Source organism: Molothrus aeneus, chromosome 6 (assembly GCF_037042795.1).
Source record: "Molothrus aeneus isolate 106 chromosome 6, BPBGC_Maene_1.0, whole genome shotgun sequence".
NCBI classification, from domain to species: domain Eukaryota; kingdom Metazoa; phylum Chordata; class Aves; order Passeriformes; family Icteridae; genus Molothrus; species Molothrus aeneus.
This window is the reverse complement of record NC_089651.1, coordinates 8940185-8953864: the sequence shown is the minus strand read 5'-3', so window position 1 is coordinate 8953864 and position 13680 is coordinate 8940185. Positions and strand designations below refer to the sequence as shown.

The 13680-nt window shown below is 53.2% G+C and overlaps 3 protein-coding genes across 4 annotated transcripts; all 3 read right to left on the bottom strand.

Moving 5' to 3' along the window:
- Positions 1-312: 312 nt before the first annotated feature.
- LOC136558056 (mas-related G-protein coupled receptor member A1-like) lies at positions 313-1771 on the bottom strand. The gene has a single exon (XM_066552324.1). It carries the CDS (start codon positions 1664-1666, stop codon positions 686-688), a length of 981 nt encoding a protein of 326 aa, XP_066408421.1. The 5' UTR covers positions 1667-1771; the 3' UTR covers positions 313-685.
- A 4469-nt stretch (positions 1772-6240) lies between these two features.
- Positions 6241-11602, bottom strand: LOC136558058 (mas-related G-protein coupled receptor member A8-like). 2 transcript variants are annotated; one of them, XM_066552327.1, is made up of 3 exons: positions 11594-11602; positions 7570-7669; positions 6241-7370 (listed from the first exon to the last, which is right to left on the bottom strand). In XM_066552327.1, exon 3 carries the CDS (start codon positions 7257-7259, stop codon positions 6336-6338), a length of 924 nt encoding a protein of 307 aa, XP_066408424.1. In that variant the 5' UTR covers positions 7260-7370; positions 7570-7669; positions 11594-11602; the 3' UTR covers positions 6241-6335. The 2 variants fall into 2 exon arrangements, with proteins under 2 accessions (XP_066408424.1, XP_066408425.1); XM_066552328.1 differs by lacking the exon at positions 11594-11602 and having other exon boundaries at positions 6241-7297; positions 7570-8109.
- Positions 9336-13194, bottom strand: LOC136558059 (mas-related G-protein coupled receptor member X1-like). Its single transcript, XM_066552329.1, has 2 exons — positions 13021-13194; positions 9336-11710 (listed from the first exon to the last, which is right to left on the bottom strand). The coding sequence occupies exon 2, from the start codon at positions 11597-11599 to the stop codon at positions 10679-10681; it is 921 nt and encodes a 306-aa protein (XP_066408426.1). The 5' UTR covers positions 11600-11710; positions 13021-13194; the 3' UTR covers positions 9336-10678.
- Positions 13195-13680: the final 486 nt, after the last annotated feature.

Sequence of the window (13680 nt, the reverse complement as noted above, 5' to 3'; positions counted from 1 at the left end):
CCAGCCAGGCAGGCAGAGTCAGTGCAAGGTCCCTGTGAGCAATTGCCCTGGCAGGCAGTGAAATGCTCCCTGTGGATCCCTTTGCATCTCCTCCCTGTGCCAAGGGCTGGGCCTGGAGCCCTGGGGGGCTGGGCCCAGGAGCCGTGGGCGTTCGGGGATCAGCCGAGGGCAGCAGACGGGAGAGATCCCAGCTGGGAGAGGCCCCGGTGCCAGGGAGCTCCTGCTCAGCGCTGCTGGGCCCAGGAGAGCTCCAAGGGTCTCCTTTGGGGCCGCTGCTCCCAGGGCCCCAAGGGATGGGCGTCACTCCCAGCAATGCTTCACCCTGCCCACGCTTGGGGCCAGCAGCTTCCTGTGACAGTGGCAGAGCAGGGATGCTGTGGCATCCAGGGCAGTCCAGTAATTTCCAAGGCTGTTGATAAAAGCCCAGGAGGCCGTTGGACAGCAGCAGCTCCCGGGAGCAGAGGGTGTTTCTGATCAGCGCCACAGGAGCTGAGCCCAGGGGCTGCTCCTCCAGGCTGAGGCCTCACAAGCACGGATCAGAGCCCAGAGCGGCCTGGAAAGGGGCTGGGGATGCACCAGCACAGGCAGGGTGATCCTGTGGGTATTTATTGATCAGGAGACTCAAGGAATCTCTCAGCCACTGTCCCAGGGTCCTTCAGCAGTGCAGTGGAAGGGAACAACAGGCTCAGACCCCCGTGTTCACAACAGAATCATCTCCACAGGCAGTGTTTTCTTTTGGCTCCTCAAACACCCTGTGGATCACCTCCCTTAGGGACTGCATGGAGGAGTTCTTCCTGCAGCTTTCCATGGAGCAGTGTCTCCAGCAGCTCCCCATGGAGCAGTCTCTCTTCCAGCTCCCCACCAAGAAGTAGATGAAGGGTTTGATGCTGCTGGTGATGCAGGTGAGCAGGAAAACCACCTGGGAGGGTACAGCCGTGTAACCGAGCTGCTGCAGCAGAAACCAGAGACTCAGGGGCAGACTGAAGAGTGCAACGAGGAAGATAACAATGTCAAGCCTCTTGTGTTGCTGTGGCTGCTGGGAGCCAGGCTTGAGATGAATGCAGAGGATTGTGCTGGAAATGACCATGGGCACAGCAAATAGGAAGAGGTTGAGGGCGTACATGGAGGTGAGAGCCACCTGGCATTGCTCCTGCTCGTGTGACTGGCACAGGGAAGTCACCGTGGGATTGACAGCGATGACAATGAAGAGGAGGGCCCAGAACAGAATACTCATCACCACCCACAGCAGGCGCTCAGGAAGTTGGCAACCACAGAAAAACAGGCAGAGGATGGACCTGCACCTCTCAATGTTGATGAACATCAGCCGGTAGAGCCCCATGGTGTAGGTGAACAGCGACAGCTGGAAAAGCAAGCTCATATATATTGGGGGCATCATAGCAGAGCAGGAAACCTCCTCCACAAGGAAGAGCAGGGTGGAGGGGACCATGAAGATGAGGAAGAGGAACTCCGTGATGGCCTGGTTGAAGATGAAGTCGGTGATGGCATTAATGTGCAGGAGCCAGAGGAAAACCCCGTTCCCAGCCAGCCCACAGAGGCCAACGAGCAGCATCACAAAGTCTATGGCCATGTTGGTGACATTGATCTCACACGGAGCAGGTGTGTCAGTTGGTGAGGTGAAAAGAGGGGACACAGTGCTCACCTCCATGGATGGACGCTGGGCAGGCAGTGGGATGTGGCCCCTGGCTGTGGTCAGAGTGGATGGGCAGTCAGTGCTTGGAGAATCCAGGGATGGACCATGTGGCTCCTCAGCAGCTCCCTGCAGTGGGAAGGGTTCAGTGGGGAGGAGTGAGATGTGCAGGGGAGGAGGGCAGTGGGAATGGTGGGGTGGGAGGGTTGGGCTGGTGTGCAGGGGATTGATAAATAAGAGAGAATAAATATTTTCAACTCCCCTGTAGCTGCTTAAAGAGTAACTTGGCAGAGAGATGAATTCATGTAAAGATGTGGACACAGGATGATAAACGTTGCTGGAGCTAGTGTAGAAAGAGATAAGGAGGCACAGAGTATTTTTGGGGCAAGTTCTGTAATAAGAAGCAAAAGCACATGGCCCAAGGAAAAGTTCAGGGCTGGGTCACCTTTAATATCACAGCACACAGTGAACACAACAACCAGAAGCCCCTCTCAGAAAACCTCCAGGAGCATCAAAGGACTCCCAGAAGGAAGTGGATGCGTGGAAATGAGTTCAAGGAAAATAGTGTATATGTATGACATAAAAAACTTTTTAATGAATGGTTATAATGAATAAAAACCCTGTTGTAAAGTCTCTCAACACACACAGAAATAAGGTGAGATCCTTCTGTGTGTCCTGCTGCCTAATACTTCCCTTGGTAACACCATTAGTTGGTGTTAGGTACCTTATTCTGTCGCATTTTGGTATCACTCCTCATCCATCCCATCCCATGCCATGCCATCCCGATGGGTTCCCAGTCCCTGGCCACTCCCTGGCTGCAGGTGTGGCCTGTTGGGCTCTGCTGCTGTCCAGTGGGAGATTTGGGATTGGTGGCACCCAGAGCCCTCCTGGCCCCTCCAGCCCCTGTGTGCCTGAAGCCTTGGGCTGGCTCCCTAGAACAGAGGCCAGACCAGGTGAAGAGAATAAAAGGAGGCATTGATGGAAGGCCTTCAAAAGGTTCACTCTGGGCACTCCAAGCCATCCCTGTAGTGCCTCTTGTTTGTGTCCAAAGGAGGCTGGGGGGCTGGACACCAGGGATGAAGCTGGGGAGGGGCATCTCCAAGAGAAACACGGCCCCAAAAGCTTCCAGGGCAGCCTGGGGTGAGCAGCCTGTGGGGAGGGACTGGAGCCTCAGGCACGGGGCTGGGAGGGATGGGAAGGACGGGAGGGGGGTGGGCTGCATGGGGAGTGGGATGGGAGGGTGGTGTGGGAGGGGTGGGACATGATGGAGCTGGTGGGAAGATGTGGTGGGAAGGTGTGGGGTGTGGTGGGGCTGGAGAGAAGGTGTGGGGTGTGGTGGGGCTGGAGAGAAGGTGTGGGGTGTGGTGGGGCTGGAGAGAAGGTGTGCGGTGTGGTGGGGCTGGAGAGAAGGTGTGGAGTGTGGTGGGGCTGGAGAGAAGGTGTGGGGTGTGGTGGGGCTGGTGACCTCAGGGAAGCCCCAGGGAGGGGGGTGATGCCCCGTGGAGCCCATGGTGACAAGCACAGGTGTCACCCTGCTCCTGGAAGGGGGTGGCTGTGCTGAGGAGCACGGCCTCCTCCTCTCCTTGCTGCTGCACCACCTGAGCCTGCTGAGGGAGCAGCTGCAGGCAGTGGAGAGGAAGAATTTCTGAAGGCAGAGACACCTTTGCTCCTGGCTGACAACATTGAAAATTAAAGATCTCTGGGGAGATCTCTGCTGTGACAGTGACAGAGCACTCGGGGTGGGGAATGCTGAGCCCCTGGGCCATCGTGTCTGTGCCAGCCCAGCTCTGGGGATCATGGTTGCTCCAGGCAGCACCAGCCATGGCTGTGTCTCCGCAGACACCAAGACACTGAAGTCTTACAGGAAATCGTGTTAGACTAATAACAATTTTGAGTCAAAATTGTGAACATCTTGGAAATTTATTTTGCCATAGATATGTCCAAAGAAACAACAATTTCCAGGCATATTTATACACTATAATATCAGAGATTTTTTATAGATACTCCCCAAAGTGCTCCCAATATATTATATAATGATATCAATGTTTGTTTATTTTAATTATTCCCAGAATATGCAGTCTCTCTTTGTTTAATGGATAAGCCAGGTTTTTTCCAGGTAAACGGTGTTTTATTGGCAGTGCTTCAAATCTGGTGAAGGACGTCCATGCCCTGTCTCCCTGCACTGTCAATGGGAAAGATGGAGGGGCTGAGGGAAAAAAAGGTGATTTAAAGCTTTATTTTAATTCTCATTACCGTCTTCTGAATCTGTTATTAATAAATTTACTTGATACCAGAAAATTTGACCCTTTTTTTTTTGCGAGGAGTGTTTTTTCTCCCAGTCCTCATCTCAACTCATGACTCCTTTGTTAAGTTTTGTTTCCCTCTCCTCTGCCCAGCTGAGAGCAGGAGAAGGCGAGTGAATGGCCAGTGCCAAACCACGACAGGCTTGCAGCAGGTTATCAGCATCAGAGCCCACATTTCTTACTGCCAGTAGCCTTGAGGATGCAATAAAAGCCAATAGAGTCCAGATGTTGGGGTGCTGTGGTGTCCCTTCCAGCCCTTCACCAGAGCTCATCCTCCTCCTCTTCAGTCTTGGGAATACTTGTGGTTGTCTTTTCCTGATCTCACCCCTTTGCAAGCAGGGACACCTTCCACTAAACAGGGCTGCTTCAAACCCCATCCAGCCTGGCCTGGAACACCTCCAGAGATGGGGAGGCCAGAGCATCTCTGGGAACCTGTGCCAGGGCCTCTGCACCCTCACAGGGAGGAATTTCTTCCCAATATTGCCCCTAACCCTGTTCTCTGGCAGTGGGAAGCCATTCCCCCTTGTCGTGTCATTTCAGGCCTTTGTCCAAAGCCTCTCCAGTTCTTGGAGCCTCTTTAGGCCCTGGAAGGGGCTCTAAGGTCTCCCTGAAGCCTTCCCTTCTCCAGGCTGAACACCCCCAGCTCAGAGACCTCAGAGAAGCCACAGGGAGGGCGTTGATGTCCCATGGAGCCCATGGTGACAAACACAGATGTCACCCTGCTCCTGGAAGGGGGTGGCAGTGCTGAGGAGCACGGACTCCTTCTCCCCTTGGAGCTGCACCATCCCAGCCTGCTGAGGGAGGCCAAAGCCAGGGCAGAGGAAGAATTTGTGAAGGCACAAAAGCACCAGCAAGGAAATCAGTTAAAAAAAGGTTTAATATTAAGCAAAACAATGTGCTACCCCTATTTGTGTGTTTGTGTGTATTCAAGGGCTTATTACAAAAGGACAGCGTGGGTAAGGATTAAAAGGAAAATGGCTTAAAAGCTTTAGAGCACTCCAACTTAACAGTACTTCAGTTACACCTTAAACTTAGCAATTCAGCAGAGGAATATCACTTAGCAGCATTTAACCTTATTTATGCCTGATCCTTGCTTCCAGGCCTGCCCCAGTCAGATGTCTCAGGCACTAAGAGAGCTGGGAGAGCAGCATTTCTGGCACATTTGCCAGAGCAGATGCAGATGTGTGTGCACACAGCCAGCCAGGCAGGCAGAGTCAGTGCAAGGTCCCTGTGAGCAATTGCCCTGGCAGGCAGTGAAATGCTCCCTGTGGATCCCTTTGCATCTCCTCCCTGTGCCAAGGGCTGGGCCTGGAGCCCTGGGGGGCTGGGCCCAGGAGCCGTGGGCGTTCGGGGATCAGCCGAGGGCAGCAGACGGGAGAGATCCCAGCTGGGAGAGGCCCCGGTGCCAGGGAGCTCCTGCTCAGCGCTGCTGGGCCCAGGAGAGCTCCAAGGGTCTCCTTTGGGGCCGCTGCTCCCAGGGCTCCAAGGGATGGGCGTCACTCCCAGCAATGCTTCACCCTGGCCACGCTTGGGGCCGGCAGCTTCCTGTGACAGTGGCAGAGCAGGGATGCTGTGGCATCCAGGGCAGTCCAGTAATTTCCAAGGCTGTTGATAAAAGCCCAGGAGGCCGTTGGACAGCAGCAGCTCCCGGGAGCAGAGGGTGTTTCTGATCAGCGCCACAGGAGCTGAGCCCAGGGGCTGCTCCTCCAGGCTGAGGCCCAATGAGACTTTCTGAGATCCCTGTGCAGCTTGGTTTTAGGAAAATTAATCCACAAACATTAGAGGTTTGTGTCCAAAAAGAGACTGAGGAGTCCTTTGACTATATTTGAATAAAAAGAGAGGCCATGGGGCATTCCCCTGGGATCTCTCAAAATTTTGAAGGACACAGTCTCCCTTTTTATCCTAATTTCCCGGCCACATTTCCCTTCTCTCTTTCCCCACTGGCTTCGGTACTTGAGAGGAACAGAATGCCCCTTACACCTGATACTGTCGATTTCCTTCTAATATACAACCCTCCCTTTTAATTTTAAATTCTTACAGAATTTAGAGGTTTTTCTTCCCCATTGTTTCTTTCATCTTTCAATGTCTAATTTCATTTATCGGCAAACCCAAAGTTCATTTGAAAATGGAAATATCTTTTTCCATTCATCAATCAGTGGAATCCTTCCCATTGTTTCTTTTATCTCCCAGTGCTTGTATCTACCAGCAGACCCACAGCTTGTTTGTAAAGACAAATCCTGTATTCTTGTTACTGGAAAGGGGGTGGGTGATGCACCAGCAGAGGGAGGGTGACACGTTAGATATTTATTCATCAGGTGAATTAAGGAGTCCCTCAGCCACAGTCCCAGAGTCCCTCAGCAGTGCAGCGGGAAGATTCAACACACTCAGAGCACTGTGTCCTTGGCAGGATCATGGCTGTGGGCAGTGTGTTCTTCTGGCTCCTCAAAGATCCTCTGGAGGGAGAGCCGGAGGGACCCCATGGAGCAGGGCCTCCAGCACCTCCCCAGCAGGAAGTAGATGAAGGGTTTGATGCTGCTGTGGATGCAGGCGAGCAGGAAAGCCACGTGGGAGGGCACAACAATGTAGTCAAGGTACTGCAGTAAGTTCCAGAGGCTGAGGGGCAGAGTGAAGAGCACAATGAGGCAGATAACAATGTCAAGCCTCTTGGGTTGTGGTTTCTGGGAGCCAGGCTTGACCTTAATGAAGAAGATTATGCTGGAAATGAGCACAATGGGAGCACAGAGGAGAAGGTTGAAGGCGTACACGGAGATGAGAGACACCCAGCAGTGCTCAGATAGCTGGAAAAAACACAGAGAAATCATGGTGGCAAAGACAGTGATGAGAGTGATGAGCAGGGCAAGCACCACCCATGAGAGCTGCTGGGGATGGTGGCAGCAGAGCCAGAGCGGGCAGGGGATGGACCTGCACCTCAGGATGCTGATGCATGTCAGTGTGTACAGACAAAAGGTGTATGACACCAGTGGCACCCTGAGAAGAAACCACACATACTGCAAGGGCAGGATGATAGAGCAGGACACATTCCCCAGCAGGAAGAGCAGAGGGGAGGGCAACAGAATGAGGAGGAAGAGGAAGTCCAGAAGAGTCAGCACGAGGATGTAAAGGATGGTGCTGTTCCTGGACAAACAGCGGGAGCCAAGGAGCCAGAGCACTGCCCCGTTCCCAGCCAGCCCAGAGAGGCCGATGAGCAGGGTCACACTGTGTATGGTCACGGTGGTGACATCTGTCTCACACAGATGATCTCCTTCAGTGGGTGAGGCAGGAGATGGGGACACGGTGGTCACCTCCATGGATGGACGCTGGGCAGGCAGTGGGATGTGGCCCCTGGCTGTGGTCAGAGTGGATGGGCAGTCAGTGCTTGGAGAATCCAGGGATGGACCATGCGGCTCCTCAGCAGCTGCCTGCAGTGGGAAGGATTCAGTGGGGAGGGGTGAGGTGGGAGGGTTGGGCTGTTTGGCAGGGAATGTGAAAGGAAAGCTCAGGGCAGAGGAGGGGGGAGCTGGGGAGGGCCCTGGGGTCAGCGGGAGAGGGTGGCAGGAACAGAGCAGCTGCTGCAGGAGAGGAAGGTGGGGTAGGGAGGAAGGCAAACATTCCACTGACCTGTTCCCTGTGGGGCAGCAGCAGGCAAAGGGCTCTGTGCAGATCAGCGGCGCTTCCTGGTACCTCTTGCTCCTTTGGGATCCATGTGCTAAAGCGGCTCCTGGCAGGTCAGGGACATGAAGGAGAAAGTGCCCAGGTCACCAGGAGCTCCTCACTCCTGCCCCACTGGCTGCTCTCTGTGCTCTGTCCTTGTGTTGCTCCTCCAGGCTCAGTGGGGTCATAGGGCAGGTGGAAGTTGTTTTACAGCTTTGGGTATGTCAGAGCTCCACTCCCTCTCAGTTATTTATCTTGAATATTTTTTTTCTTTGCTACAAAGGAAGTGACTTTTGTCAAAAGTCCACGTGAAGAATTTTGCAAATGGCTCCTCATTTCCTTCTGATTAGAAACACTCCTTCCCTGCAGAATGTCCCATACTCCAACCGCCTTCTCTCTCTCTCTACTATTCCTTGTTTCTCTTCCCTGAGGGGTCATTGTCTGTCCAGCAGCAGAGGGATGCTGGTGGTGCTGGTGGCACTGGAATGCTGCTGGCAGTGCTGGTAGTGCTGGTGAAGCATCTGGGTGCTTGTCAGAAACAGCTCCCATTCTGGGAAGAGCTCCAGAACCACTGCCAAAACCTCCCCTGTGCCCAAGGAAGCACAAATGAGGCAAGAATTCCCATTTTTGTCATTCCAGTGCAGGCTCACAGAGCCCAAGGGAAGGACAGCACTCAGCTGCTTGCAGCCAGGCTATCAGCACTTGGAGCCCACCCTGATTACTGCCAATGCCCTTGATGATTCAATGAAAGCTATCAGGGACCAGGGTGCTGTGAACCCCCTGCCAGCCCTTCACCAGAGCTGCTCCTGCTCCTCCTCAGTCCTGGGAACACTTGGGCTTGTTTTTGTGGTTGTCTGATCCCTGACTGTCCCTTTGCCAGCAGGGACATTTTCCACTATCTGACGTTGCTCCAAACCCCAATCAGCCTGGCCTTGGACACTTCCAGGGATCCAGGGACAGCCACAGCCTCTCTGGGCAATGTATGCCAGGGCCTCAGCACCCTCACAAGGAAGGATTTCTTCCCAATATCCAATCTGTCCCCACCCTCTGTCAGTGGGAAGCCATTCCCCTTGTCCTGTCACTCCATGCCCATGTCCAAAGTCCCTCTCCAACTCTCCTGGAGCCCCATCAGCTCCTGGATGATGAAGTGTTTGCACTTGAAAGGATTGGGCTGGTGAGGGGATGTGAGATGCCATAGCTGGGGACACAAACACGGTGTCAGCAGGAAGAGAGGTGACAGCTCTGGTCCCAGGGCCACCACACAGACGGCAGTTTCCAGGAGGAGCATCCCAGATCCCTGAGGCACATGTCAGCCTGGGTAGGAATCATCTCGGATTTCACTGTAGGCTGCTATCATCAGGAAAGCTCTTGCACTGAAATCTTTGCTCTTTTGAAAGGAAGCTCAGGCAGGGCGTGGCCGGGGTGACAAGGGAGACAAGGAAGGTGCTGGGAAGCAGAAAAAGTGCATGGAAGTATAATGGTCCTTCTGCACTTGCCTTGGGAGAAACACCCTGGCTGAGTTGTTCTTCCCTGGACAAGAGGTTCCACCATGGAAAGTTTCTGCTTTCCAATGGGCAGGAAAACAGGAGAAAGGGAGAGAAAATCCCTTCCAGATGTCAAAGTCTGTCTCTTCTGTTAATTATTAACAACTGTGTTAATAAATTCTCCTTAGCTGTTTAACCTCAAGTGTGTCTCCAAATCCTGGCTCCCCACCCACAGCTTTCACTCTCATTTCCCTTTCCAGAAGCCGTGGCACGTTGGTTTCCCTTGGATTTAAGGCAGTGGGAAAAGGAGGGACAACTTCCCCCTGAGCAAGAGCTGTGGCTGCTGCCCAGGTCTCTCCCAGGAGGAATCAGGAGCTCTTGGCAGTGCCAACATCATCCCAGCCATTGCAGACACGTGCCTTAGGAAGGGCTCTGGTATGAGACAGGTGACTGCCCTGCTCCCAGAGCAGCCAGAGGCTTTAGAATGGGATAAAAGAAGGAAATGAGCCATTTTGGACACTGTTCACCAGGGTCAGACTCTGCAGGGAAACCTGGTTGTTGTTTATTCAATAAATTCAGAGTGTGGGACCTACCACAGTGGAAAGAAACAAAAACCATGAATCCAAATCTGATTGAGGGGTGGTTCCAGAATGACAAAGATCAGGGCAGGCTGGACTGTGGCTGAAGCTGCTGTGCAGAGTGGCTGTGCAGCTCCTCCTGAGGGTGGCCAGGCTCAGGCTGGAGGTGCTCAAGGGCTTCCCTGGACACTGATGCTGGGGAGCCAGAGGATGGATGGCCCCATTCTGCAGAAGAGCAGCATAACCCCCTAATTTCTGTGCAATTAAATGGTCCAAGCATCTGGTGATGGAATTTCCATATTCCATGTAATTTCTGGTACAGGCACAAAGGATCAGTGGAGTTCCCTATCGACCCTGCACTTTACTCAGAAGGATTCAATTCTGGAATTGAAGAATGTGACAAATTCCCACGGAAAGGATAAGGGAATGTTGCTGTCCCTCCCCAGCTCTGCAGCCCTACCTGGTGTCCCTTCCCATCAGCTGGGAATGCACGGCTGGCTTTGCGGCACAGAAGGGGAAGGATGCTCCCTGTGATCCCAACCCCTCTCCTGCCATCCAGAGGCACCAGCCCTGCAGGGATTTGGGAAATCACTGGCACCCCGTGCTGGGTGTGTCCCCAGGGATGAAGGTGTGCCATTCTTTGCAGGCAAGAGCTCCCTGAAAACACCATGGAACTCATCTGCTGAGCCAAAGGAGAGGGAGTTCATTCCCTGGGGCCGAGGCCATGAGGGTGATTCCATGGGGAATAGAGCTGGGGGACAGCACTGAGCCCAGCTGCGCTGCTTGGAGCCATGTGGATCCAGGAGGGAGGAGGAAAGCCATGCTCCAATGTGCTCCCTGCAGAGCATCCCACAAAAATCACCCAAGGCAATTCCTGTGCTCCCTTCTCCTGCAGGAATACAGCACCACAGGGAAGGTGATCCTGTGGATATTGATTAACCAAGAGGCTCAAGGACTGGTCCTCAGCCACTTTCCTGGGATCCTTCATCAGAGCAGTGGAAGGGATCAGCAGGCTCAGAGCACTGTGTCCATGGCAGGATCATTTCTGTCAGCTGTTTTTACTTTTGGCTCCTCAAACACCCTCTGAAGGGAGAGTCGGAGGGACCCCATGGAGCAGGGCCTCCTGCACCTCCCCACCACGAAGTAGATGAAGGGTTTGATGCTGCTGTGGATGCAGGCGAGCAGGAAAACAACCTGGGAGGGCACAACAATGTAACGGACCTGCTGCAGGAAATTCCAGATGGTGAGGAGGAACATGAAGAGCACAACGAGGAAAGTAACGATGTCGCGCCTCTTGAGTTGCTGCTGCTGGGAGCCCCACTTGGCATTAATGAAATTGACTGTGCTGGAAATGGCCACGGGTGCAGCCAAGAGGAGCAGGATGATGGTGTTCATGGAGATGAGAGCTGCCCTGCAGTGCTCCTGCTCGTCTGATGGGCACAGGAATGTCACCGTGGGAATGAGAGTGAAGAGAGCAAAGAAGGCCCAGTATTGGATAGTTCCCACCACCCACACCAGGCGCTCAGGAGGCTCCCAGCAGTAGCAGAGGTGGAAGAGCTTGCGCATGTACAGCACATTGCTGCTGGCTATCAGCCAGAACAGCCCCCAGTACAGGGACACCACTGACAGCTGGAAGAGGAAACTCAGGTACAGCTCGGGCAAGATGGGAGAGCAGGATACGTCCTCCACCAGGATGAGGAGGGCGTAGGGGACTACAAAGAGGAGGAAGAGGAAATCAGTGACAGCCAGCTGAAAGATGCGATAGTTACGGCTTATCAGGCTGAGGAGGCCGATGACAGCCCCGTTCCCAGCCAGCCCACAGAGGCTGATGAGCAGGGTCACACTGTGTATGGACACATCGGTGACATCTGTCTCACAGAGATGATCTCCTTCAGTGGGTGAGGCAGGAGATGGGGACACGGTGCTCACCTCCATGGATGGACGCTGGGCAGGCAGTGGGATGTGGCCCCTGGCTGTGGTCAGAGTGGATGGGCAGTCAGTGCTTGGAGAATCCAGGGATGGACCATGTGGCTCGTCAGCAGCTCCCTGCAGTGGGAAGGATTCAGTGGGGAGGAGTGAATGTGCAGGGGAGGAGGGCGGTGGGAATTGTGGGGTGGGAGAGGGAGGTGGGAGGGTAGGGCTGTTTGGCAGGAGGCTAATAAATAACACAGAGAATAAACAGTTTCAGTTCTTCTGAAGTTGTTCCAAAGTAAAGTGGCCAAAATTTAAAAGGATGTGTTATAGATGGATAATGAGATGACTGGCTCTCACAGTTAAGGGATGAATGCTGTGTGAATATTAAGAGAAACTTGATTGATATATAATTATGTTATTGTAGTCTGTTGTTTAGATGTCCCCTGTTCTCCCCATAGTCCCCTTCTCTCCCCTCTGTACTGTTTCCTCAGAGAGCCTGAGTCATCTAGGACAGGTAGAAAGAAGGGGTGTACAAAAGCTTCTTGCTGGGGGGAAGAGGTGCAGCATGAGAACACCTGACCCTCGAGTCAAGTTGCAAGAAAGCAGGCTCCAGCAATAAACACAAAGAAGGGCTGAGTGACAGACTTTGGGAGGGGCCAGGTTTAGCTGATGCAACCCCCAGGCTATCAGAGGTGAAGCATCCATCTTGAAGATCAGCCAGCCACGTGGGGGGCAGCCATGAGGGAAGCTCCCAGGCTTGCTTCTGATTATTCAGTCCTTTGGTTGCATTTTTTGTTAAGGTTTAATGAACCTTTAAAGTTTAAAAAGTGGTCCGTTGTTTCTCACAGGATGTAAAGGCTGGCACACAGGATGACAAACATGGCAGGAACCAGTGCAGAAACAGATAAGGAGGCCTGCAGTGGTTTTGGGGTAAATTCTGGAACAGGAAGCAACAGTGCATGGCTAGAGTTAAAGTTCAAGGCAAGGGCACCTTTAATATGGCAGTATTCATTGAATATGACCACCCGAGAGACCCCTCTGAATAAACCTCCAGGATCATAAAAGGACTTGCAGGAGGAGGTGGATGCATGGAAATGAGTACTAGGAAAATGGTGTTTATGTATTAGATAAGAAAAACTTTTCAATGCCTACATGTGGTTCTAATGGATTAATAACCTGTTGTAAAGTCTCACCATACACACAATACAAGGAGAGATCCCTCTGTGTCCTGTACAGGTCAAGAATTCCTGCTTCCTCATGCTTTGCATTGTGTTAGAAAGTTTGTTTTGGCCCATTTCAGTATTAGGACACAGACGGGATGCACAGGAGGAGAGAGAGGATTTGGGGAGGGCCCTGGGGTCAGCGGGAGAGGGTGGCAGGAACAGAGCAGCTGCTGCAGGAGAGGAAGGTGGGGTAGGGAGGAAGGCAAACATTCCACTGACCTGTTCCCTGTGGGGCAGCAGCAGGCGAAGGGCTCTGTGCAGATCAGCGGCGCTTCCTGGTACCTCTTGCTCCTTTGGGATCCATGTCCTAAAGCGGCTCCTGGCAGGTCAGGGACATGAAGGAGAAAGTGCCCAGGTCACCAGGAGCTTCCCACTCCCATCCTGCTGGCTCCTCTCTGTGCTCTGTCCCGGTGTTGCACCCCAAGGCTCAGTGGAGTCATGGGGTAGTGGGGGAATCGAAAATGGCAACTTTGCCCACTTCAGAAATTCAGTTTCTCTGAGTTATTTATGTTGGGTGTGGGGGTTTTTTTGATGTTTTTTTTTTTTCCTACAGCGGAAGTGGCTTTTGTCAGAAGCTCTAAATGAAGATTTTTGTGATTGGCTCCTCTTTCTGTCCTGATGCGAAACACTCCTTCCCTGCAGAGTGTCCCATTCTCCCACTGCCTTCCCTCTCTAGATGGGTTTCAACCATTCCTCATTACTCTTTCCTGAGGTGTCATGGTCCCTGCAGCAGCAGAGGGATGCTGTTGGTGCTGGTGGCACTGGAATGCTGGCAGTGCAGGCAGTGTGGGTGAGGCAGCCGGCTGCTTCTCAGAAACTGCTCCTGTTCCAGGAAGGGCTCTGAGGTCTCAGAGCCAAAATATGGTCTGGGCCAAGGAA